This window comes from Pelodiscus sinensis, unplaced genomic scaffold (assembly GCF_049634645.1).
Source record: "Pelodiscus sinensis isolate JC-2024 unplaced genomic scaffold, ASM4963464v1 ctg43, whole genome shotgun sequence".
NCBI lineage: Eukaryota > Metazoa > Chordata > Testudines > Trionychidae > Pelodiscus > Pelodiscus sinensis.
The window spans coordinates 589,272-615,293 of NW_027465835.1; the positions used below are offsets into that span (position 1 = coordinate 589,272).

General features: G+C 51.9%; 2 protein-coding genes and 1 long non-coding RNA gene across 4 annotated transcripts in view; 2 read left to right on the forward strand and 1 right to left on the reverse strand.

The window, feature by feature from the left end:
• Positions 1-26,022, forward strand: part of LOC102454332 (scavenger receptor class F member 2-like) — a 258,095-nt gene that overhangs the window by 169,990 nt on the left and 62,083 nt on the right. The gene's annotated exons all lie outside the window — the stretch shown is intronic.
• Positions 1,600-10,298, forward strand: LOC142823554 (uncharacterized). The gene is made up of 2 exons (XM_075914782.1): positions 1,600-3,638; positions 4,159-10,298. Exons 1-2 carry the CDS (start codon positions 3,170-3,172, stop codon positions 4,764-4,766), a joined length of 1,077 nt encoding a protein of 358 aa, XP_075770897.1. The 5' UTR covers positions 1,600-3,169; the 3' UTR covers positions 4,767-10,298.
• On the reverse strand, positions 5,911-13,108 carry LOC142823555 (uncharacterized). Its single transcript, XR_012898739.1, has 3 exons — positions 12,970-13,108; positions 7,026-7,176; positions 5,911-6,041 (listed from the first exon to the last, which is right to left on the reverse strand). It is a non-coding gene; the product is annotated as an uncharacterized LOC142823555 (long non-coding RNA).

Consider the following 26,022-nt stretch of genomic DNA (forward strand, 5'->3'; position numbering starts at 1 on the left):
GAGTTCAGAGCAATCGTAGTGCTCTCTTGTGTATACTGCAACTCCTCCTCCTTTTCTCCCCGCCTGTTGTTCCTGAACAGTCTATACCCTTCCATGACAGTGCTCCAGTCAAGCGAGTCATCCCACCAAGTCTCTGTTATCCCAATTAAATCATATTTCTTGGACTGGGCCAGGGCCTCCAGTTCTTCGTGTTTGTTGCCCAGGCTTCTCGCATTATTGTACAAACACTTCAGGTAACCAGTTGATTGCACTATCTTCTCCATTCGAAACAGGGGTCCTCCTTTCTTGCCCCTTCCTCTCTGCATTTCTTCCCGGTATCAGACTTTCCCACTCCCCTCAGGGTTTTGGTCACCGTCCCCCGACGAACCTAGTTTAAAGCCCTCCTCACTAGGTTCGCAAGCCTGCCCGCGAAGATGCTCCTTCCTCTCTTCGTTAGGTGGATCCCATCTCTTCCTAACAATCCTTGTGCCCGGAACAGAGTCCCATGGTCGAAGAAACCAAAACCCTCTCTGCGACACCATCTGCGCAACCACGCATTTACGTCCTCAATTCGATGATCCCTGCCCAGTCCTTTCCCTTCAACAGGGAGGATGGAGGAGAATACCACTTGCGCTCCGAATTCTTGGATCCTTCTTCCTAGCGCTACATAATCCGCAGTAACACGCTCAAGGTCATTCTTGGCCGTATCATTAGTTCCCGTATCATTAGTACACCAGACTAACACGGCTACATTTCTATCACTATTCACCATGGATGTAGAAGCTCTTTACACCAACATTCCACATGATGGACTACTAGCTGTCAGGAACACCATCCCTGATGATGCCACAGCACATCTGGTGGCCGAGCTATGTGACTTTGTCCTCACCCACAACTATTTCCAATTTGGGGACAATTTATATCTTCAAGTTAGTGACACTGCTATGTCCCCACAATATGCCAGCATTTTTATGGTTGACCTTGAACAACGTTTCCTCAGCTCTTGGCCCCTAGCACCCTTCCTCTACTTACACTACATTGATGACATCTTCATTATGTGGACCCACAGGAAGAATTCCACAGGGATTTCAACAACTTCCACCCCACCATCAACCGTAGCCTGGGCCACTCCACACAGGAGATCCACTTCCTTGACACTACAGTACAATTAAATGATGGTCAGATTAACAGCATCCTATACTGGAAACCTGCTGACCTACATGCCTCTAGCTTCCATCCAGGACACATCACCTGATCAATTGTCTACAGCTAAGCCCTAAGGGTATGTCTACACTGCCACCCTAGTTCAAACTAGGGTGGCTAATGTAGGCATTCAAAGTTGCAAATGAAGCCTGGGATTTAAATATCCCGGGCTTCATTTGCATCTTGCTGGGTGCTGCCATTTTTAAATCCCCGTTAGTGCGGACTCTGTGCCCGCGGCTACACGCGGCACTGAGTAGGTAGTTCGAATTAGGCTCTCTAATTCGAACTACCTACTCCGTGTTGCATGTAGCCACGAGCACGGAGTCCACACTAGGGGGGATTTAAAAATGGCAGCGCCCGGCAAGATGCAAATGAAGCCTGGGATATTTAAATCCCAGGCTTCATTTGCAACTTCGAATGCCTACATTAGCCACCCTAGTTCGAACTAGGGTGGCAGTGTAGACATACCCTCAGATACACCCAGATTTGCTCCAATGCCACAGAAAGAGACAAACACCTACAAGATCTTTATCAGGCATTCTTAAAACTTAAATACCCACCTGGGGAAGTGAGGAAACAGACTGACAGAGCCAGTCAAGTTTCCAGAAATCTACTGCTTCAAGACAAGCCCAACAAAAAAAGCAACAGAACACCACTGGTCATTACCTACAGCCCCCAGCTGAAACCCCTGCAGTGCATCATTGACAATCTACAACCTCTCCTGGAAAATGATCCCTCACTCTCACAGGCCTTGGAAAACAGGCCAGTCCTTGCCTACAGGCAGCCCCCCCACCTGAAGCAAATACTTACCAGCAGCCACACACCACACCACAGATACAGTCAACCAGGAACCTACTCCTGCAATAAACCGCATTGCCAACTCTGTCCACACATATATACAAGTGACCCCATCACAGGGCCTAACCACATAATCCACCACATCAGAGGTTCATACAACTGCACAGCCACTAATGTGATATATGCCATCAAGTGCCAGCAATGCCCCTCTGCCAAGTATATTGGCCAAACTGGAAAGTCTCTACAACAAAGGATAAATGGACACAAGTCAGATATCAGAAATGGTAACACACAGAAACCTGTAGGGGAACATTTTAACTTGCCTGGTCACTCAATCATGGATTTAAAAGTAGCCATTCTACAAAGGAATTTCACCAGCCAATTACAGAGAGAGAGTGCGGAATTGGCATTCATCTACAAATGTTTTCCTGGGCTTGAACAAAGATATTAACTGGATGTTGCATTGTAAAGCCAGTCTCCCCTGCCTCTAACAACTGCATTTTTACATCAAAAGCTAAGAATGGGACACTTCGAGCCCACTTAATTAGCCTTATTAGCATTGGTCCTACAAATGACAGGTACTTTCCCCCCACTCTGTTATAAATATCTTGGTTCTGTTATTTTCACTCCAGCTCATCTGCTGAAGTGGGTTTTACCCGCGAAAGCTCATGATATATATTTTTGTTAGTCTCTCTAAGGTGCCACAGGACTACTCATTGTTTTCAACAATAATAATAAAGCTTGTCTGTGTGGGGGGCAAGACTTTCTCTGTGGTCAAGCTGAGACTCTGGAATGAACTCTCCTAGGGTATGTCTACACTACAAAGTTAGTTCGAACTAACGGACGTTAGTTCGAACTAACTTTCCTAGGCGCTACACTAGCGCTCCGTTAGTTCGAACTTAATTCGAACTAACGGAGCGCTTAGTTCGAACTAGGTAATCCTCATTTTACGAGGATTAAGCCTAGTTCGAACTAGCTAGTTCGAATTAAGGGCTGTGTAGCCCTTTAGTTCGAACTAGTGGGAGGCTAGCCCTTCCCAGGTTCCCCCTGGTGGCCTCTCTGGGCACAACCAGGAAAACTCTTCTCCTCTCCCCCAGCCCCGGGCCCTTAAAGGGGTAGACTCTGGCCAGACGGCACTAGAGTCAGCCAGCCCTGCCAGGAGTCTCTGCCCCGAACCAGTGGCTGCAGAATGAGCCAGGCAGCCAGTGCCAGTGAGATGTCCCCTGCCCAGTCCCCCAGCACCCAGGGGCCAGCCAGGGGCCGTAGACGGCGCACGGCCTCCTGGTCTAGTGCGGAGGTCATGGACCTCATTGAGGTTTGGGGGCAGGCCCCCAACGTCCATGATCTCCGCACTAGGAGGAGGAATGCGGCCGTCTATGGGCGCATAGCAGCCGCCATGGCCAGCAGGGGACACAGGCGCACCCAGGAGCAGGTGCGCATTAAAATTAAACAGCTGCGGCAGGCGTACGCCAGGGCCACAAGAGGCAGAGCCGCTGCAGGGGCTGCCACCTGCCCCTACTTCACTGCCCTCCACCAACTATTGGGGGGCAGGGCGGTCCGTGCCAGCCCGGGGGACATCGAGCCGGGACCAGAGGGCCCTGACCTGGGCACACCAGAAGGGTCACCGCCAGCAGTGTCATCCAGGGAGACCGTACCGGGTAAGTAGTTTGAATTAAGTAGTTCGGGGGGGGAGGTGGGAGGGAGACCAGGGACCGCGCGTGTGGGCCATGCCTTCCACGGATCACGCAGACACCTGTGCACGTGCGAGCACGTGCCATGCCACCCTTGGGCAGGTGGCTCCAGCTGCGTGACACCCAGGGGCCATTGCCCAATAGGCACATGCTTGTGCAAAGAGACGTGACATGCTCCCGACCCCGGGGCAGGACCCAGCAGGATGATTTCCCTTCACATGTCCCCTCTACACGGAGGCAGGGGACATCTCCCCTTCCCCCCCGCCGCCCCGGCCACACTATACATGGCACAGGGACATGGGTGCAGTCTTGGGGCAGCTCCCTGTCCCGGGGAGAGCCAGACATCCTGACCATGGCCTCTGTACAAGCACAGCGGCTGTGACAGTGCAGGACATGGTCACCCTCACGTTGCGGAGTTGGGGAGGGGGCTGGGCATCATCCTCTGCATCCCCAGGGAGAACTGACCACTTCTCTTCTTTCTCTACAGCTGCACCAGCTGCTCGTGCAGGGCGCACCACCCCGCCCAGGACATGCTCCCGCACCCGCGGCCTGCTCCGGACCGCCAGCACGGAGCAGGAATACTGGGACCAGCACCTTGGGGCCCTGCAAGCCGTGCACCGCACACTACGGGCGTGGATGCGGGAAGACCTGCAGGTCCGCCACGAGCTGCTGGCTGAGCTCCGAGGGCTGAGCACCAACCTGCAGCTCCTGCTGCAGAGCATGGTGCCCCGTGCTGGTCCTGCACCTGCTGCCCCCCCAACTGCTGTCCCTCCTCCCACTCCTGCCCCCCCTCCCACCTCTTCCTCCTCAACCCCCACAACCTCTTCCTCAATGTCCACACCCCCCCACCTCAACCTCCGCACCCTCCGCACCCTCCACCCCATCCCCCCGGGGACGCCGAGGCCCCCTCCCTCGCCGTACTGGGAGGCGGTCGGCCTGGCGAGACCCCCACCCCTGATCCTTCAGTTTCCCCACCCCCTCCTTTCCCTTGCTTCCCCCTTTCAGCTCCCTCCTCCCAGTTTTCCCCCTCCCCTCTCCCAGCCTCTCTCTTCCCCTCTCCCACCTCCTTTTCCCAGTTTCCCCGAGTTTTGTTAAATAAACAGAGTTTCTATTTTTGAACACACGTGTCCTTTATTTTGTACATCAAGAAGAGGGGCTAGGGAAGGGTAAGTGGAAGGAGGTGAGGGAGGACTGGGGCACGAGCCCCCGATGGGGAGGACTGGGCTGGCTCTGCGGGCTTCTGGGGGTGGAAGCTCTCCTGCCGCCCCCCAATTGACCCGTCTCCCCAGATGGCAGCCTGCGGCAAGTGCAGCCGGTCTGATGGCCGCGTGGTGTGATGTGCCCAGTGTGGGTAGTCCGGGCAGCCAGGACTGCTTTGCAAGCGGGGCACCCCTGAGAACTGTCTGTCCAGGGTGGGGGGCGGGTCCCTTTAAGCGCAGCCCTGGGCTAGCCTGAGACAGCATCTCCACGCTCTAAGTCCTCCTCTGATGCCCTGCCAGCACTGCTTCCGGCCATCCTTAAGCCCAGTTCAGGGTCCACTCTGTGTGGACATGCTAGTTTGAATTAGCAAAACGCTAATTCGAACTAGTTTTTTAGTCTAGATCCGTTAGTTAATTCGAACTAAGCTAATTCGAACTAAGTTAGTTCGAATTAACGTTGTAGTGTAGACATACCCATAGAGTGATAGGGTGGAATAGGCTATGAGGTCCCCTGCTGGAGGCTTCGTGGCCTGGCCACATCCCACCTCAGAAAAGGGCAGTAGAGAGGTCCTCCAAGCTGCCTAAAGTGGCTGTGTGGAAAACAGCAAATCAGGGTCCAGCAGGCAAGTATAAGAAGAGCTGCAGGTCCAGAGTCAGTTCAGATCCTTTCTAGCCCTGGAGGACAGTGGAAGGTGCTCCTGGTGGAGCTCTAGGCTGGCTACTGTGACTCCATCAGGACAGGGCCCTGAGGTAAGGTTGAAGAAAGTGCTGGAGCCATGGGGAAGTGGCCCAAAGAATTGTAGCACTGATGCAATTTATTTAAAGGGACATGGAGGATGGCTGCTATCTATATGGTCCCTGGACTGGGACTCTGGGTAAAGGGCAGGCCTTCCCCCCCCCCCCCCCCCCCCAAATTGGGAAAATGGCCTGGAATTTGATACACCCCAGAAGGGGAACTGAACTGTAGTGGGCCAGCCTTCATTCTGTTGATAACCTGGATTCCAAGGCAGATCCCGGAAGGACTGGGGTGCTTGATGCAGGAGAGCTTTCAGACAGTCCATATCCTCTGTGTTTAGGAAATGATGTTCCAGATTTGAAAGCAGAAGGGGTAACCCAAAGTCCTCAGTTAGCTCCAGACTTGTGAGGGACTGTGTTTGCCAACATGGAGTTCCTGGGCGGGAGAGGAAGGGGAAGGATGAATCCTCTTGCCAGTATCTGAGAGAAGTCAAGTTACCTTCCCAGAGTATTCAGAAAAACACCTGGGGGCAGCGGGAAGGGGGAGATAGGCTTCTTCGCCTGTAGAGCAAGGGGTCTTATTGTCTTGAAGGAAAATGCTGTGAGTCCTGATGCCCAGTCCAGGGCAATAAGAACTCTGTCCACCCTACCAGGGAACCAGAGGCAATACACAGTGTGGGGATGGCAGTGCCTCCAGCCTAAAGCAGGGATGCTATGGCTGCTTTGGTGCACTGTCCAATCTGTGTTGCCCAGCCAAGGGTGGGAAATGCCCAGGTGATGTGTATGACAGCTGTCTGTGACAATAAAGGCACCTAAAGCCAGGAAGAAGGGATGACTCCTTCCCACAGACTGACTGCCCAATGGTCTGTGAGAATGTGGGAGAGGAAATTCCATGTACCTTGACTATGTGTCTGAGGGACAAAAAGCCACCCCAGTGGGTAGGTACCAGTATTCCTCCCCCTTCCCCCAGACAAGCTGAGGTTAGGTCACTGGCATGACCCTAGACTCCAACCTCTGAGTGGGGGGAGCAGAGAAAGGAATTTCACCATGGGGAAGATTTGAAGAATTACCCTTGCCTGACCCTTTTGCTCCTGAAAGCAATGTCTTAGAGGTTTTTACGGCAAGGCTTGACAAAGCTTTGTCTTGAATAATTTAGGTGAGGTTCGTCCTGCTTTGGTGGTTGGCCTAGAGGACCTCCTGAGGTCTCTTCCAACCCTAATCTTCTATGATTCTATGGGTGCAGTGCTCTGCTAATTTCTTGATTGTGGGCAATGCCCACTGATGTAGTGAGGTGGAGTGGCCTCCCACTAAGCCAGAGGTGGAGAGACCACCACTAATGGCTACATTCCCCCCTAAAGAACTAGGTTTAACAACGATGCCTGACCAGCATCCTATGGGAAATGAAAGTATCTGTCATTACCTTCCATAATTTCACATTTCAACTATTCAGATCATAAATATTCTGCTAGCAAGCCAGCATACAGCCTTCAAAAATCCATGCAGAGTCATTTGACAGGCAGCTGAGTCTGGGGTCCCGATGTGATGCTCTGAACAAAAGAGCTAATATGATCCTGGGATGCAAACAAGAGACTCTCCATGAGAAAGAGTATTTACCTTCATATTTGGTACTGGTGCAAATGCTTCTGGAATACTGTGTCCAATTATGGTGCCCACATTTCAAGAAAGGCATTGATAAATGGGAGAAGGTTCAGAGAAGAGCCATGAGAATGATTAAAGAATTAGAAAATATGTTTTATAGGGTATGTCTACACTGCATTCCTCTTTTGAGAGAGGAATGCAATATAGACATACCCATAGTGACAGAGTCACAAAGCTCAGTCTATTGAGCTTAACAAAAAAAGACTGTTAAGGGGTGACTTGATTTCAGTCCCTAAGAGCCTATTGTTAAATATTTGATACTCATGTGGGAGCTTCAGTCTAGAGAAGAAAGGTTTAACATGATCCAAGTTGATGGTAAACAAATTCCAACTGGAAATAACTTAAAATTTAACAGTGAGGGCAATTAATTACCGAAACAATTTACCTTTGCTCATGTTGGATTCTCCATTGCTGGCAATTCTTAAATTAAGACTGGATGTTTTTCTAAAAGGTCTGCTGTAGGAATTGCTTTCAGGAATTTCTCTGGCCTGTGCTATACAGGAAGTCAGACTAGATCACAGTGGTCCCTTCTGGCCTTGGAATTTAAGACAACTATCCTGTATAATTTCTCTTTAGAACGTACAGGGCAGAGCTCACATATGCCCTGTCTTACCTTTGTTACCATGTAAACATGATACCTGATTTTTGGACTCCCATCTGGTTTCTAGGGCATGTGCATGCTGTCCCTCAAGCATCAGCTGCCCCACTGAGGCTACATCTAGACTGCATCCCTCTGTCGACAGAGGGATGCAAATCAAGCACGCCGAAATTGCTAATGAAGCAGGGATTTAAATATCCCGTGCTTCATTAGCATAAACATGGCCACCGCTTTTTTTCAAAGTGGAGCTTTTTTGGAAAAAAACAGCAGTCTAGACACGGATCTGTCGAAAATAACCCCTTTTTTGACAGATCTTGTATTCCTCAAAAAATGCCTCTCCCAGAGAGGCATAAGGATCTTGCGCAAAAGGGTTTTTTGTGTGCAAAACGGAAGCGGCTACACTGCTTCTTTTTGTGCAAAAACCCCTTGCGCAAAAAGCATCGGCAGAAAATATGCTAATGACATCGCGACTCATGCTAATGAGTCTGTCATTAGCATACTGTTTGACGCAAAAACCTTGTAGTGTAGATTTAGCCTAATGCTTTAGACTAAAGGAAGAAATAAGACAGGGAAGCAGCTCTATGGCTCTGGCCTGCAGTCAGGGCTGAGCCGCAAAAAAGTCAGTGTAGGCCCTCAGGATATTAGCCAGGATGGGCAAGGAGTGTCCCTAGTCTGTTTTCCAGGAGCTGGGAATGGGCAACAGGGGTTAGATCACTGGATGATTCCCTGTTCTGTTCATTCCCTCTGGGGCATCTGGCATTGGCCACTGTCAGAAGTCATACAAGCAATTTCCTTTAGACACTCTAGTTCAGTGGTTCCCAACCTTTTCCAGATGGGGACTCATTTTGACAATTCAGGAGGACTTGGTGACCCAAGGCAATTCAAAAACAGGGGGAGGAGGGGGCAGAGCCACCTGGGGAGACACTTGGCAACCCTTTTGAAATGTAATGGTGATCCATATTTGGGTCGTGACCCATAGGTTGGGAAACCCTGCTCTAGTTCTTCTGTGCCACCACCAGTACCACACCTGTGATGGCCACCCCGTGCTTTGTGAAAATTGGCTTATAAATGTACATAACTCAAAGATGCTTTATGCAAAACTGTTCAAGTAATATATCAATTTTATAGTTACAATCTGCTGCATCTGTATATCCTATTTTTGTTCATGTATCATTCTTGTATGTGAAGTTAGAAATTTGAAGCATGGATCTATTTATAGTTCTAAATGTGCTAATGAGGGCCATTATTGATGTCCGGGAAACATAGTGACTTGGTGATCAAATCAATGACCTGTGAATAGTCTTGTTGGTCCTAGAAAGACATGTGACCATACCACCCAGTACTGGAATCCATTTTGAACCTGGTATTTTTCCATGGGTTCCCGCCCAGGGGGAAAGGCTATTTAAGCAATGGGAAGCAATCAGCCTTTTGTCTTCAGCTGGATTTTGAAACTGCCTGGCAAACCCTATGAAGATACAAAGAACTTTGAAGAAGCTGTAGACCCAAGTCAGAGTAAAAGATCAGCTCTGATTTGAAGCTTTTACCCAAAATAAAAACAGCTGTTTAGGATAAGAATTTGTATGTAACAAGTTTCTTAGTGGATTAGAACTAGCTAAGCATTTTTTGTTCATTTTAATTTAGTAATTTACTTTGATCTGTTTTCATTTGCAACTACTTAAACCCTACAGTTTGTACTTAATAAAAACACTTTTCTTTATCATCAGGCACAGTGTAAATAATTGTTGTTGGGGAGGGGTGAGAAACCACTGTGCATATCTCTCTTTCATTGATAAAGCGGGCTGACCTTATAAGCTTTCTGTCTGTAAAAGTTTTACAGAAACATGGATTTATTTGGGGTTTTAGTCCTGTTTGGGGGGTTGGTTTCCTGGGTGTTGAGCTTCTAGAATTGAGACTTTCCAGAGCTGAACTGGTTCAGTGTCAGTATTGTTCTGCAAGGGAGCAGTAACCCCAACTCTGTACCTTGTCTGGTGGAGACTAGAGGATCTGGCCCAGCAGGACAGGGTCGTGAGGAGCCCCAGAGAGCAGGAAGGCAGGTGTCAGTGGCATGATCAGTACACCGGGGACAACCCCAAGGGGATGTCTGTGATTTAAACCTATCACAAGACCTTATAAAGATGAGAGGTTATGAAAACTAATCTCACTGTGATGGACACCCCCCCCCCCCCCCCCATGCTTTATGGAATGGGCTCATGGACACAAATATGCATAACTCAAAGATGCTTGGAACAAATTGAGTCATGTAACCTATCAATCTTAATGTCTTAATCCAGTGTTTCTGAAACTGTGTTCCATGGCACACTGGTGTACCACGAGGAAGTTGGAGGTGTGCTGCAGAGAACAACAGAGTTCAAAATGGCCGCCCTTAAATGGGCAGGTGACCTATTTTTTTTTTTGCTTTTTTTCTTTTGCTCAATAACTCCCCCCCCCCCCCCCCCCCCCAACCCTTTTTCTTTTCTCAACACAAAATCCTTGGTGTTCCTCATAAAAAAATTTGTTTGGTGTTCCGCGATCTTAAAAAGTTTAAGAAACACTGTCTTAATCCGCTGGGTCCATATATCTTATTTTGGTGTAAGTATCATTCTTGCGTGTAAAGTTAGATATGAAGTATGGAATGCTTTATAGTTTTAAATGTGCAAATGAAAACCATCAAGGGTGTTTCCAACATTGGGATGCCTCAATGTCTGGGCAATCATATGTAAACAGCCCCTTTTGTCCTTTGAGTCTCAGCAGTAGTTGACCCTAGGAAGTCATGTGACCTCCATAACTCGTAGGGACTGACTACATAACTTCCCATGTAAAAGTGGGAATCCATAAAACAATGGGAAGCTCAGCAGGGGCTTTGTCTTTGGCTGGCTGCTGTGGCACACCCAAGGGAAGGAACCAAAGACCCCAGGGAGAGGGAATATCCCTGGTTTGAAGGCTTAGCTGGAATAAGAACAATTGTAGGGTGAGGTTTTAGTGTTAGAATTAGCTATGCATTTTCTGTTGTTTTAAGTTTGTAATCTACTGTGCTCTGCCTGTTCTCACTTATCACCACTTAAATCACTTAAATCCTATTGCTCATACTTAATAAAATCACTTCTATTTACTATCAAGCCCAGTGTAAATAATTGTTATGGGGGGGGGGGCAGCAATCAGTGTGTACATTCTCCTTTCATTATTAAAGGTGTGAAAAGCTCCTACAAGAACTGGGTGGATTTGCTTGCCTCAGAGGCTCACAGCAGCTCACTATTTTAGGCACCACACCATGGGCTTTAGTTTGCTAAACTCTTTTCATCATCAGCCAGCATATGGTAAAACAGAATAAATTCCACAGTTATTCCCCCCCCCCCCCCCTCCAGTGGAAAATGGGGAGGTGAGTGTTGGGGGAACCCAGGCCCACCCTCTACTCTAGGGATGTGTCTACACTGGTGTGATCTTGCGCCAAGGCGGCCGCTCTTGCACAAAAATTTGCTGCCTGTCTACACTGGCTGCGTGTTCTTGCACAAGTAAACTGACCTTCTACTGTATGAAATCAGGGCTTCTTGCTCAAGAACTCTGATGCTCCCGCTCAGGAATAAGCCCTTTTGTGCAACTGTTCTTGTGCAACAGGCCAGTGTAGACAGGCACCATGAATTTCTTGCACAAGAAAGCCCGATGGTTAAAATGGCCATCAGAGCTTTCTTGCGCAAGAGAGCGTCCACACTGGCATGGATGCTCTTGCGGAAAAGCACATGCCAGTGTAGACGCTCTCTTCTGGAAGAGTTTTTGCACAAGAAGCTGCCAGTGTAGACGTAGCCTAGGGTTCCAGACCAGGGCTCTATAATAGTAGCTGCCTACATGAATCCCCAACACCTGCTACAAGACATCTCTAAGACCCCTGGGCTACTCCCCTCTCTCAAGTTCATTCTCCTACTGTTCAATTGGGCTGTGTCTACATTGGCATGATTTTACGCAAAAGCATTTGCTTTTGCACAAAAACATGCTGCCTGTCTACACTGGCTGTGAGTTCTTGTGCAAGAACACTGACGTTCTAATGTGTGAAATCAGTGCTTCTTGCGCAAGAACTATGATGCTCCCACTCAGGAATAAGCCCTCTTGCACAATTGTTCTTGCGCAAGAGGCAACATGAATTTCTTGCACAAGAAAGCCCTATGGTTAAAATGGCCATCAGAGCTTTCTTGCGCAAGAGAGCATCTACACTGGCATGGATGCTCTTGCGCAAACGCACATGCCAGTGTAGACGCTCTCCTGCACAAATACTTTAACACAAAAACTCCTGTGTTAAAAGTATTTGCACAAAATCTTGCCAATGTAGACATAGCCTTGTTGTCTCCTTTCTTCCTCCTCTCAGCTACATGTGTGCACCCCAGGGCTATGTCTACACTTGCGGCTTCTTGCGCAAGTACAGCCGTTCTTGCGCAAGAATCCGCAGAGCATCCACACTGCCCGCCTGCTCTTGTGCAAGGGAATTTACAGTACGGCATGGTAAGAGAGGGCTTCTTGCGCAAGAGCTATGCTCTTTTTTAACAGGTGTAAGCCCTCTTGCACAGGAGCTCTTGCACAAGAGGGCAGTGTGGATGCTCAGCAGGGATTTCTTGCACAAGAAACCCCTATGGCTAAAATGACCACCAGAGCTTTCTTGGACAAGAGACCGTCCACACTGCCAGGGATGCTCTTGCACAAAAGCGCATCTCGAGCATGGCAGTGTGGACGTTGTCTTGAGCAATACTTCTTGCTCAAGATGTTCTTGCGCAAGAAACCGTCTGTGTAGACATAGCCTAACTGTAGGCAAAGCTTCTTTTATACCCAGTGTCACGGGGGTAACCACCCCCCTCCCTCTTAACCCTGCAAGAGTGTGGGGTAGGGTGGGCCCGCGTTCTGTTCACAGAGGGGCCCTCCCCTACTCTCGGTCCGTTTACTCTAGGCCTATAGGGCGTAGTAGGGTTCCCACGTACCGGGAAGTCCCGGTGGGCTCACACCCTCCTACTTATACCCTGGGGCCCTCTGCCTATAGACTGCTCCGGCGTCGGGGGGTCCCCTTTGGTCCTACGAGGCGGGGCACCGTCCTGACTCTGCACCCTACCGGGAACGGGGCATTGGGTACCTCCTCAGTCGGCGGGCTTCTGCAGGGCTCCGGGTGGCTTCGGCGGGCTTCTTCGCAGGTGTCCCTTGGCCGGTCCTCATTCATTGGAGGTCCTGTCGTGCTAGGAGGGGGTACACTCTTCCGGTCCTCCCCCAGTCCCTCTCTGTGGGGGGGCCGAGGGGTGGTCGCCACTGGCCCACCTGCCGACCGCAGCCCAGCCCCGTCTGGCGACGCTCCCCCTTCTGCGTCTTCCGCCCAGCGGGTGCGCCGCCTCCCCTCCTGGTGTGCCAGCGCCGTGCTTAAAAGCGGCCGCCGGCTTGCTGCACATGCGCAGCAGCACAGCCAGCGTTCCTCCGGCTTCTCGTGAGCCGCCCGCATGCGCGGACCCGGCACGAGTGACGAGGTCAGCCCGTCACACCCAGTCTGAACTTTTGTCTTAATTACCCCCAGGTGTCCTAATCAGCCCATGCTGTGCTGACTCTGCAGGGCTGGTCAATTAGCCCCAGGTGTTCAACTGCCCCTGATTGCCTCTGCTGGTTCTAAACCAGCCCCTCCCTGTTACTCTGGGAGCAGAGATCTCCTCAGGCTGAGGCTAGTGGTCTACTTTTCTCTCAATTGATCCTGTCACATACCTCCCCTCCTCTCTTTCTTTTTGGGAGGGATGGGGGGGGTGCTACTTCTGTTGTGGCAGACAGGCAAGCAAGCAAGTCTTAGCTACACCCGTATTCTGGGCCAGGATCCCTCTTCTCTCCACCTGCTCTGTTTGCAGCTAGCTTCCTCCCCCACCCTCTTCACCTCAGCTGGCTGTAGGGGGTGGGTAGGGGGGTCTCTACTGCCTTGCCCTGCGGAGGGGGGGGATCCCCATTTTCCATCTTCTTGGGGGATGATCTGTCCCCTCTCTTCACTGTTGCAGGCCTGGACTCCACCATTCCTGCTACTGTTGCTGCTGCTCCCTCTGGGACAGAGGCGGTAAGGGGGCTGCTTTGGGGAAGCTCCCAGAGCCCTTTCTCCCCACAGCCTACTGTCTGTGTGTGTGTGGGCGGGGGAGTCTGTAAAGGACCCTCTTTCCATCTGGGTTCCTGGGGTGGTTGGGGTGTAGTTTTTCTGTGCGGTGCTGGGGGTGGGATGTGGTTTCCCCCTGCATTTCAGCTGTTGCTGCCACCACCACCACTGAGCTCTCCCCTGCCTCAATTGCTGCAGGGGCCTTTTTCCATTCTTGGTCCCATTGCTTGCCATCTCCTCCTTTTGCTCTGTTGGGTCCTGCAGCAGGTGCTGTGGGTCTGCTACTCAGGCACCCTGGGCACACCTGCCCTCCTCCCCCAGCAGTGTCTAGCTGCCCTTCCCCCTGCCCCTTCTAGCAGCAGGCCCTCTCTCACTGCTTGCCCTCCCTCTCCACTGCCTTCCCCCCCCATTTTCTGTGTGCCCATGCCCCCCCTTTTTCTCTTGTTTGGCACCTGAGCCTCCCCTTCCTTTCTTAGTCACCGCCCCATACACAGTTTCACTTACCACATGTTGTTAATATAATCTACCCCCTTATCTCCCCACTGCAGCCAGAGGAGCCGGTCTTACCATCCTGTGTTGGGAGTTGTACTTGTTCCTTTATCCCCACTTTCTCTTTTCTTTATTGGTGCCCTCCCACCCCTCTTCCAGCCTAGTGAGGGGGAGTGGTGAGCCTTCCTCTTCCCCTTCTTTCCACCCCTTGCTCCCTCCCCTGGCACTTTTTTTCCCTCTCCCAATTGTTCCTGTCCTTCCCTCCCTGCCCATGACAATAATGGAGGGGCTGTTGTGTGATGCCCCTGCCGCCCCTTCCCTACCCATCCTCCCATCAACCCATGTAAATGCTGTCCCCTCTGAGGCTGCTGGGTTACCCACTCATACAACGGTGGCAGTGGGCATGGATGGGAATTCTGGGAGCCCTGCTGTGGTGCCTTTTACCACTGTCACCATTAAGAATGCCCCCCGGAAGGGCCAGGGGAGGCAAAACCTCCCACGGTGGTGGCCCCCCACCGTGGCCTTGGTGTTGGCCATGGGTTTCCCCCTTTCCTTCCCCCCCACCCCCGTTCCCTTCTTCAGCTCTGGGGATGATGGGGTAGCCCAGGTAGCTACCACACTCTCCTCCCTGCTGCCTCCCAATCTGCTCCAGTCACCTCCTAGCCCCTTTACCACCTTGACCAGGAGGCACGGGGTCTGTTTCCTCCTGGTGTCGGCCTCACTCCACATGGAGACCTACGTCAGGGCATTGGCACATGTGGTGGGGTCTGTGGCAGTGGTATTGGCTGCAGTGGCCGCCTCTAAGATGTTTGGGAAGGTGAAATTTTTCCTTGGCTACGTCTACATTGGCCCCTTTTCCGGAAGGGGCATGTTAATTTCAGAGATCGTAATAGGGAAATCCGCGGGGGATTTAAATATCCCCCGCGGCATTTAAATAAAAATGTCCGCCGCTTTTTTCCGGCTTTTAGAAAAGCCGGAAAAGAGCGTCTACACTGGCCCCGATCCTCTGGAAAAAGCACCCTTTTCCGGAGGATCTTATTCCTACTTCAAAGTAGGAATAAGATCCTCCGGAAAAGGGTGCTTTTTCCAGAGGATTGGGGCCAGTGTAGACGCTCTTTTCCGGCTTTTCTAAAAGCCGGAAAAAAGCGGCGGACATTTTTATTTAAATGCCGCGGGGGATATTTAAATCCCCCGCGGATTTCCCTATTACGATCTCTGAAATTAACATGCCCCTTCCGGAAAAGGGGCCAATGTAGACGAGCCCCTTGTGTCCAACACTGCCACCCAGTAGGCAGTGGAGAGAGGTTTGGCGGTGTGGGGATTTCACATCACGCTCGAGCCTCTGGAGGACCTGGGTGTACCCCTCCCCCTCCCCCTCCCCCATCTGTTCTTCCCTTCCTCCCATATGCCCCCATCAGTCCAGAGTCCCCTTCCTGCAAAGATCCTGCCCTCCACCATGTTGTCTTCTGCTGCCAGCAGGTCAAGATCCAAATGCCGCCAGCTGGGCGTGGTGGAGAAGCCCTAGAAGGGTCATTTCTGGTGCACCAGGTATATTATACTATGGGGGAAGCTCGGTGCTTTCTCTGGAGAGGCACTCAGGACCCCTGATGCCCAGGAGGGCACCTGCCCTGCCATCGTGGTGGCCCTGAGGGTCTGGACCCCGGGGTCACCCTTCCTCCAGCTGTGACCGTGGTCAACCTTGCTCGAGCCCCGCCAGGCCCAGACAAGCATGCGGGTGCTGCTGCTGCCGTGATAAGCAGCAAGGCTGGGCCTGCAGAAGAGAGAGTGGCGGGGTCAGCGACAGGACTCGGACAGGGCTTACCCCAGCGGGAGGTTTTCCCTTCCTCTACTGTCCAGCCCCTGTCTTCCCTCACCCTCCCACCACTGTCCTTCACCCCAGCCCTTCCTCCTCTAAAGTCCAGCCCCCCTCTTTGGAGGGCTGGGAGATTGCCTGGCACTCCACCCCACCTGCTGACAAGGGGGATGCCCTCCTCGTTACTCTGGGGGTGGATGTCAGAGCTGGTCCTTCCTCTGAGGCTCCAGATGCTTCACAGCACCGGGGTGGTGGTGGCTGAGGCGATGGCAGCAACTGCGAAGGGGGTGAATGCCTCCCTCCCAGAGTCCCTGCATGGAAGATGCTCCCTCTGCCTCCTCTTCCTATGCACCCTCTACCTGTGTGGAGGCAGCTGCTCACCCTGCCACCGACGAGGGTGACCATGTGGTGGCAGGTGGCAGACTCGCCTTCCTCTCACAGGCGTTCGAAGCCCTAGGCTTGACCCCCCGTTGCCTCAGAGGGGGATCATCTTGTCCTGGAGGGATGACAGCTGCCCTCTCCTTTTCCCTGTGACCTATAATCCTCCCTTCTCCCTGCCTTTGAGTTGCCCCAGGGTGCTACTCTCTGCCCGGCCATGAGTGGCGCTTTGTCTGGAGCCCCTGGGTGCTTCTAGTGGGTGCAAGTTCCCGTTGTTCCCCATCACCCCTAGTACTAGGACCTCTGGTGCTGCACTACCTGTGGCATCGGGGCCTGGAGCTGGGGAGACACTAACTTCCCCTGCTACTGATCCCCTGCCCTGCGAGGAGACACTGCATCTCAGTGCCTCTTCTGCTGAGGCTGCTGACCCTGTTCCTGCTCCCAAACCCTGTCCTACCCCTATTCCCTGCTCAACCCCTGTCCCAACCGAATTTATCCAGTCCTCCTCCTGTTCCCCCTCCATCCCTTCCTCTTGCTCCCCTTCCTCCTCCTCAGCCTGACCTCCCTCCCTCCACTTACCCTATTGCTGACGCTCCCAGGGTTGCTGCGTTTACCTCAGATGTCCACACCCAGGTGACAGTTTTTGTTTCTCCTGCTCCCAGCATGTCTAGGGCTGTTCTCCCTCCACCACTGCCCCTACCATCATCGCAGCAGGGACTTCAGAGTCCCTGCTTGCCTATGTTGGTCAGCCATGGGGCCATAGAGGGGGTCTGGTCTGAGGACATTCAGGAGCTTGAGGACCCAATGACCGATGTGCGGAGGGACGAGATGCACAGTTACTTGGAGGACATTCATGGCTCTCAGAACAAGGTGGTTCTCGCCCTTCAGCACTGGGGAGACTTCCATCTTGTCCTCTGGACCGTAAGGGCCATTTTAGGGGAGGGGAAAGGGACTAGGTGGTGGGAGGCTGTGGCCTACCAGAGGAGCCGCAGCTTCCGTGATGCCCTGCTAACGTTGGGGTTCGGTCACAGTTTGCTGCGGGGCTCAATAGGGGCTGCCAGCACTCCCGTCAGCGAGGATCTTCCCCAGCCCTCTCAAGACCAACGCTCATCGTTGCCACTATAAATATCTGGGGCTGTAGGATGGGTCTCCACAGGTGCTGGGGGTACTCCATCATATTCCTGCAGGAGACCCATACTGCTTTGGCCGCCGAGGCTAGCTGGTGGCTGGAGCGGGGGGACAGGGTCTATTTGAGCCACTTATCGGCTCTTCAAGCCAGTGTGATGCCTGTGTTTGGCCTGAACCAGGTGCTGGGGACCGCCAAAGTCATGCAGGGTTGCCTGCTGTACCTCTGGGTTTGGGTGGAGGGCCTAATGTTACACCTTCTTAACGTTTACGCCCTGACGTGCAGCCCAGCGAGACTCTGCTTCTTCCAGCAGGCATCTGCCTTCCTTGGCTCTCTGGATCCTTGCAAGTGCCTGGTCCTGGGTGGGGATTTCAACTGCACCCTCGAGGAATAAGACCGTACGGGGACCAAGCAGTGCCACCATGGACATCCTCAGGAAGATTATAGATCAACACTCCCTGGTGGACGTTTGGTGCGAACTCCACCTGGACAAGGACACCATGTTCACCTTTGTCCAGGTGGAGGGTCAACAGTAGTTTCACTCCTGGTTGGACCGCATTTACCTTTCTCTTCATCATCTTTCTCGGTCCCGCTCCTCCAGCATTTGGCCAGCTCTGTTCTCAGACCATCACTTGGTGGCCAAGACAGCCTCTCTTTCTTTGGAGAGGCCAGGGCTGGCCTACTGGCATTTCAACAAAAGGTTACCCAAGGACGTGGGCTTTGTAGTGTCCTTCCAGGAGTTCCCCCTGGCCTGGCGGTGCGCCTTTCCCTCAGCACAGTGGTGGTGGGATGTGGGGAAGGTGCATATGTGGCTCTTCTGCAGCTACTAAACCCAGGGGGCCAGCCAGCAGTGGGATGGGGCGATAAAGCAGTTGGAACAGGAGGTTTTACAGCTGGAGAGGCATCTGGCCACCAGCCCCCGAAATCCATCCCTCTGCCGAATGTACCAGGAAAAATGGGAGGAACTCTGGGCCCTCAATGACCTTCGGGCCTGAGGTGCCTTTGTTTGTCATTGCATCCATCTACCCCGGGAGATGTATCGCAGCTCCTACTTCTTCTATGCCCTGGAGAAAAAGAGGGGGGCTAAAAAGCACATAATTTGCCTTCTGGCAGAGGATGGCACCCCCCTCACAGAGCCGGTGGAGATGCGTGAGCGGGCTTGAGCCTTCTACGCCTCCCTTTTCTTCCCAGATCCAACTGACACCAATGCCTGCAAAGTTCTCTGGGACAAACTTCCGATGGTCAGCATGGGCGACTGGGACCAGCTGGGGCTGCCTCTCCCTCTAGCCAAGTTCTCAGAAGCCCTATGTCTCATGCCCACTGTCATGTTGCTGAATTGGAGGGAAGCAGCCAAATCGCTGCTGCACCCCTAGGTGGGGGTGTTGGCCCCAGAAATTGGTATGGGGGGAGCCATGTGGGGTATTGAATGGGAGATTATTGTTTGTTGATCTTATGTACACTGTTTATGTGAGTATATAATGTCTGTGTGTGTAGGTAGGAATCTGTAATCTGTGTGGAAGCTGAATATTTCTGTGAATGTGGTTAAGCATGGCTATGGACAGGCTGAGTAGCAAAGCCCTGTGGAACAATGGCTCTCAATAGGCTATGGACACACCCAAAGAATGGGATTTGTCACCTGAGGGCAGCCAGCAGGAAATATAGAGAGAGGCTGAGGACCAGGTGACCTGCTACATATTAGAAGAGGCCAGGAAGGAGTATAAAGAGGCCATGTGGTCGATGCCATTTTGTTCTCAGCTCAGCACTTCATCCCAGAGGCAGCACTGCAGGGATTGAAGAGCCCGGAAGACCTGTGAACCCATCCTGATGCTAGGATGCGCAACAAGGACTTTTAACCAGCAGCTGCAACATCTCTGCTAGAGCCTGCATCGAGGACTGGGAGATTCGGTGCATGTAACGTACTGTACTTTAATAACCTTACTCTCATGCTTTTCTTTCTTGTGTTAATAAACCTTTAGTTTTAGATTCTAAAGGATTGGCCCAGCGTGATTTGTGGGTAAGATCCAGAGGGTAAATTGACCAGGGATCTGTGGCTGGTTTCTTGGAACCGGACAGGACTTGTTCGGGGTAGGTGGGATTGGGTGCTAGGACCCCCCACCTGTGTATAGGCCCGGGGCCATCTGGGGCACGGGTATTGCTGGGGTGTCGGAGGGGTTTTGCTCGGGAGGCTTCAGGCAGGCAGCTGAAGCGCTCTGTGAGACTGGTTTGTGGCCTGTGTGGAGAGGTTGCCAGTCAGGGGGACTGTAAAGAGCCCCGGATTTGAGCAATTCGCCCTGAGCGGACGCCCTAAGCTGTGCCCAGACACGGCCCGGTCTGTCACACCCACCAATAAGACCGGACTTGGATGGACTGACCTTGGAGATATGGGATGTGTTCTGGGACATCCTTGGCCCAGACCTTGCCGCGTGCCTTCCTTACTGCTTCCACCTCATTACCCGAGCCAATTGCATACATTGCAGCTGGTCCCCTTCTGAACCGCGCCAAAGGTAATCTGTAGACGCTTGTGCTTTACGCTCTTCACTTCCCCACCATTGTGTCCCACCCAGATAACAAATGGTGGGACCTCTTACCTCCAAGAGAGGGTGGGGAGTCCCAGTGGGCCGGTCTTTACTCCACCTTGGTTCCGCAGCCCACCAGGGATATCAGCTGGAGAATCCTCCACAGTGCTGTGAGCACGGGTGTGTACTTGGTGCGGTTCACCCCTGTTCCCGACATTTGCCCCTTCTGTGGCGTGAGGGAGACCCTAGCGCACGTCTACCTTGAGTGAGCCCCTCTTTCGGCTCCTCCAGAACCTCTTGTTGAGATTCTGGCCTCACAAAGTCACAGGACTGCCTTATCAACCTCCTGGCGATAGCCAAGATGGCCATTTACAAGATCAGGGAGCAGAGGTTGGCCAAGGGAGGGGCCTGTGACTGTGGGGCTATTTTTGCTCCTGTATCTGGGCAGAGTTTCACTGGGTGGCATCCATTGGCTCTCTCAAGGACTAGGGGGCAGTGCATGCTGTCTGGGGCTCTCTGCTCGGTGTCCCTGTCCAGTTCCCTCAATGTAGCCCTTTGACCCTCACATCCGTCCCTGTTTTCTATTGGATTTGTCCCCCATAATCATTTGGCGTTTTGGGTTCTGTGGATCCTCCCCATAGGCTGTGGGGGAGGTCCTTTAGATATAGGTGGTCTTATGTCTGCCCACCTCCCAGACTCCAATAGGACTACTTTTTTATAGCCTTCTGCTGACCTTGTCACAGGAGGCTTACCTAAATTACTCGTTTAGGTTTCTGATCCCATTTGGAGAAAGGTGTCCTGGGAAGCTGGGCTTAAAACTGCATTTTCCTTGGACAGGAATAGTCTCTGTGTCAGTACTGCTCCTCGAGGGTGTGTGTGTGGGGGGGGGGGGGGGGGAATTGATCTTGGCTCTGTGCCTTGGCTGGGGGAGACCAAGGAGCCGGCCCAGCAGAACAGGGTAGTGAGAAGCCCCAGAGAGCAGGAAAGGCTTGTCAGCACCCCGGGGAAGCACACCCATGGATAAGTCCCTTCCATGGCAAATTACCTGGTCAGAGCCTACCAGTTGGGGTGGACATGTGACTGCTTAGACTCAAAGGACAGAAGAGGCTGTTTTACAGGTGATCACCTAGACACTGAGGGAAACACCCTTGATGGCTTTCATTAGCACATTTTTAAAACCATAAACCATTCCATACGTTATAACTTTACACACAATGATACATACACCAAAATAAGATATACAGATCCAGCATATTGTGACATTAAAATTGATAGGTTACATGAGGTATTCTGTCCAAAGCATTTTGGAGTCATGCACATTTGTGTCCAGAAGTCAATTTCATAAAGCATGGAAGGGGGTGGGGTGGGGTGGGGGGGAGAAGACCATCACAGTGGAATTTGTTGTTCCAGCCAAAGCACTACCAGGAGTTAAGGAGAGGTCTGAAAGGTGATAAGGTGATATGATTTAGACATCCACCAAGAGCATGAATGCTGGGGATTTCTCACTGGCTACGTCTACATTGGCCCCTATTCCGTAATAGGGATGCTAATGTAGCACTTTGGAATAGGCAAATCCGCGGGGGATTTAAATATCCCCCGCGGGATTTGCATTTTCATGGCTGCTGCTTTTTTCCGGCTTGTAGATAAGCCGGAGAAAAGCGCCAGTCTGGACGCGATCCTCCGGAAAATAAGCTCTTTTCCGGAGGATCTCTTATTCCTACTTTCATTACGGAATAGGGGCCAATGTAGACACAGCCACTGTGTTCAAGGAGTGAAATGGGAGTGCACATGAGTTTGTGGGAGAAGCCCCTATCAAGGCTGATGTAGCTGAGGCAGAGTCAGTGCAGTAATAAGCAATTCACTTACTGGTATTGTACCTTTTGCATATGATTTGCAAGGCCAGCCAGGATTGGAGCATAGAGCCTGGAGGCCTCATGTGAGGTCAGGGACGGTGGATAATGAGAGGGGATATGGTGACAGAAAGAAACAGGTGGGAAGACCCTCCTGCCAAGCAGACTGCACTCTGAGGAATAGTCAAACATATTCACCAATGGCAAGTCATTCCTGAACAACCTCATTGCCTTCTATGATGAGATAACTGGCTCTGGATATGGAGAAGGCGATGGATGTGATATACCCACACTTTTACAAAGCTTTTGATACAGTCTCCTATAGGGATTTTAAATTTAGATTAATGGGCTAATCGAATAGTTGATGCAATTTGCATCGATTATTCGATTAGTCGATATGGGCACCTCCACCTTGGAAGTGTAGCAACAGGCTTTTGCTACACTTCGAAGGTGAAAGTGCTGCAGGAAGCACGGGGCCAGCGGGGGACTCAAGCAGTCCCCCGCTGGCACCATGCACCCCACAGTTTTTCAAAGCAGCAACACCGCATGGAACCCAGGGTCAGCGGGCCCCGGGCTGCATGTGGAATTTCAAAGCAGTAGCGCCATTCGGAGCCCAGGGTCTGGCCCCAGGCTCCACGCAGCGCTGCCGCTTTGACGCACCCCCTCCTCTTCCCCCTTCCTGCCTCTTTCTGATAGAGGCAGCAAAGGGGGTGGGGAAGTGACTATCTGAGTAGTGTGTTGACTATCCAATAAGCATTTGCTTATCTGATAGTTGACTAGTCATTCACATCCCTAGTCTCCCACAGTATTATTAACAGCAAGTTAAGGAAGTATGGCTTGGATAAATGGACTGTAAGGTGAATAGAAAACTGGCTAGATCAATGGCTTGATGTCTGGTTGATGGTTTCAAGTGGAGTGCCCCAAGGGTCAGTTCTGGGGCTAGTTTTGTTCAACATCTTTTATTAATGACCTGGATGAGGGGATGGATTGCACCCTGTGATGTAGTGGGGGTGTTGTTACATTCACTCTTTGCTGTATTGTGCTGTGTGTGTGTGTACATGTACCTCAGTTTCCTCCCCCCACTGAAGCACTCTCTGCATGAGGGGGGAGACTCTGAGCATGACTCACTGCAGAAGTGTATTGGGCCCAGACCCCTGAGGACCAGACTTAGGAGATAACAACTCCCGGCCAGGAAAGGAGACTAAGGAGAGGCGGAGCTGAGTCCAGGCTGGGCAGTAGGGCTTGGGGGATGAGTCAGTCTTGGCTGGGCTAGAATGAGAGATGAGGCTTGGAGCAGGAAAAGGGGGGTGAAGGACTCGGGAGGCCCCCCCCCCCCCCGAGAGGAATAATGCTGCCTACTCTCGGGGCCTGTGTTAACATTGATCCTAAGCTATGCTGTGTCCCTGTGAACCAATAAACCTTCTGCTCTACCTACTGGCTGAGAGTCACATCTGGTTTCAGATGGGGGTGCAGGGTCAGGGACTCCCAGATGCACCGTGACAGTGGATGGTTCGACTGCACCCCATGGATGGAGCATCCGGCAGTAAGTGACTGGGGTGCAGTAGAAGGAAGGGGGCTTGCGAGAGCCAGGTGTGCTGGAGGCAGTGAGAAGCAGTTTCAGGGAGCAAAGGGGCAGGCGACTTAGCCCGAGTGGGGCCTCGGAGAAGGAGTGTTCCCCAGGACCGTGGGAAGTGGCTCTAGAAGGCAGAGGGGGCTACAGTCTATCCCCAGGGGGAGTGACGCTCAAGGAGGCTGGCACACTGAGGGGTTCTTCCTGGGAATTGTGGAGTGCTGTAGCATTGGCCTGTGAGTCTGCACCCTGGGAACAGCAGGGAGATGGCCTACAACCGACTCCTTAAGGCAGGTGTGGAACTGTGCAAGGAGAGAGGCCTGCCTGTGGGGAAATTGAACAAGGCCCAGCTAGTTGCCCAGCTGGAAGAGAATAATCGTTCCAGGGGCTGGATCCTGTCCCAGCTGGGAGCAGCCAGACACCCCCTGGGAGCACTTCAGCCTCTGAGACAGGATAGAGGGCAGGAGACCACCAGACAGACACAGTGCCCACCAGGCCACGCTTGGCCAGCAGCAGCTTGTCCCAAGCAGGATCCCCCTCGGCAGATCTGTAATGGCTGGAGATTGAGCTACGGCTAAAGGAATTAGAGGCACAAGAGAAGGAGCACTGTTCTTTACCCACCAAGGGCTGTCCATCTTCATCCCATCTTGCGTCACTTAGCGCATTAGTCCGGAAGCCCACCTTGTCCGTGAATACAGAGGCAAAGAAAGCATTGAGTACTTCAGCTTTTCCCACATCATCTGTCACTAGGGGTACACGTCTAGACTACATGGCTCCGTCGACAGAGCCATGTAGATTTGTTTGTTCGGCAAAGGGAAATGAAGCCGCAATTTAAATAATCGCGGCTTCATTTAAATTTAAATGGCTGCCCCGCTCTGCCGATCAGCTGTTTGTTGGCAGATTGGGGCAGTCTGGACGCTCCCCTGCTGACATGAAAGCCCTTTATCAACCTCCCCGGTAAACCTCATCCTACGAGGCATAATGGGGAGGTCGACAAAGGGCTTTCAGGTCAGCGCGGGAGCGTCCAGACCAGCGCGCTGAGCGGACAAACAGCTGATCAGCTGTTTGTAGGCTCAGTGCGACAGCCATGTAAATTTAAATGAAGCCACGATTATTTAAATCGCGGCTTCATTTCCCTTTGCCGATCAGCCTCATCTACATGGCTCCATCGATGGAGCCATGTAGTTTAGACACATCCTAGGTTACCTCCTTCATCCAGTAGGGGCCCCACATCCTCTCTGATCACCTTCTTCTTGTTAACATGCCTGTAGAAACCTTTCTTGTTACCCTTCACATCCTTAGCCAGTCGCAATTCCATTTGCGCTTTCGCCTTCCTGATAACCCCCCGGCATTCTCGAGCTAGACCTTTAAACTCCTCCCTGGTCATTTGTCCAGTTTCCACTTTTTGTAAGCTTCCTTTTTGTCCTTAAGTTCACCAAGGATTTCCCCTGTAAGCCAGTCCGGTCTCCTACCATGTTTGCTTCTCTTGCTACGCAGCGGGATGGTTTCTTTCTGTGCCTTCAATAAGGCTTCTTTAAAATACTGCCAGCTGTCCTGGACTCCTTTCCCCTTCATGTTAGCATCCCAGGGGATTCTGCCCATCAGTTCTCTGAGGGAGTCAAAATCTGCTTTTCTGAAGTCCAAGGTGCGTATTTTACTACTCGCTTTTCTTCCTTTGGTCAGGATCCTGAAATCTACCATCTCATGATCACTGCTTCCAAGGTTGTCACCCACCTCCACTTCCCCTATTAGTTCCTCCCTGTTTGTGAGCAGAAGGTCAAGCTGCGCACGGCCCCTGGTTGGATCCTTCAGCACTTGTACCAAGAAGTTATCCCCAACATTCTCCAAAAATTTCCTGGATTGCCTGTGTACTGCCGTATTGGTCTCCCAACAGATGTCAGGGGGATTAAAGTCCCCCACAAGAACCAGGGCCTGCAATCTGGAAGCTTCTCTCAGTTGTCCAAAGAAAGCCTCATCTACCTCATCCACCTGATTCAGTGGCCTGTAGTAGACACCAACCACAACATCAATGCTGTTGTTTGCACCTCGAAACTTAACCCATAGACTCTCAACAGGTTTTTCTCCCTCTATATACTGGAGTTCTGAGCAATCATACTGCTCTCTTAGGGTATGTCTACACTACCCCGCTAGTTCGAACTAGGAGGGTAATGTAGGCATACCGCACTTGCAAATGAAGCCTGGGATTTGAATTTCCCGGGCTTCATTTGCATAAGTGGGGCGCCGCCATTTTTAAATCCCCGCTCGTTTGAACCCCGTGCCGCTACACGGGGCACGAACTAGGTAGTTCGAACTAGGCTTCCTAGTTCAAA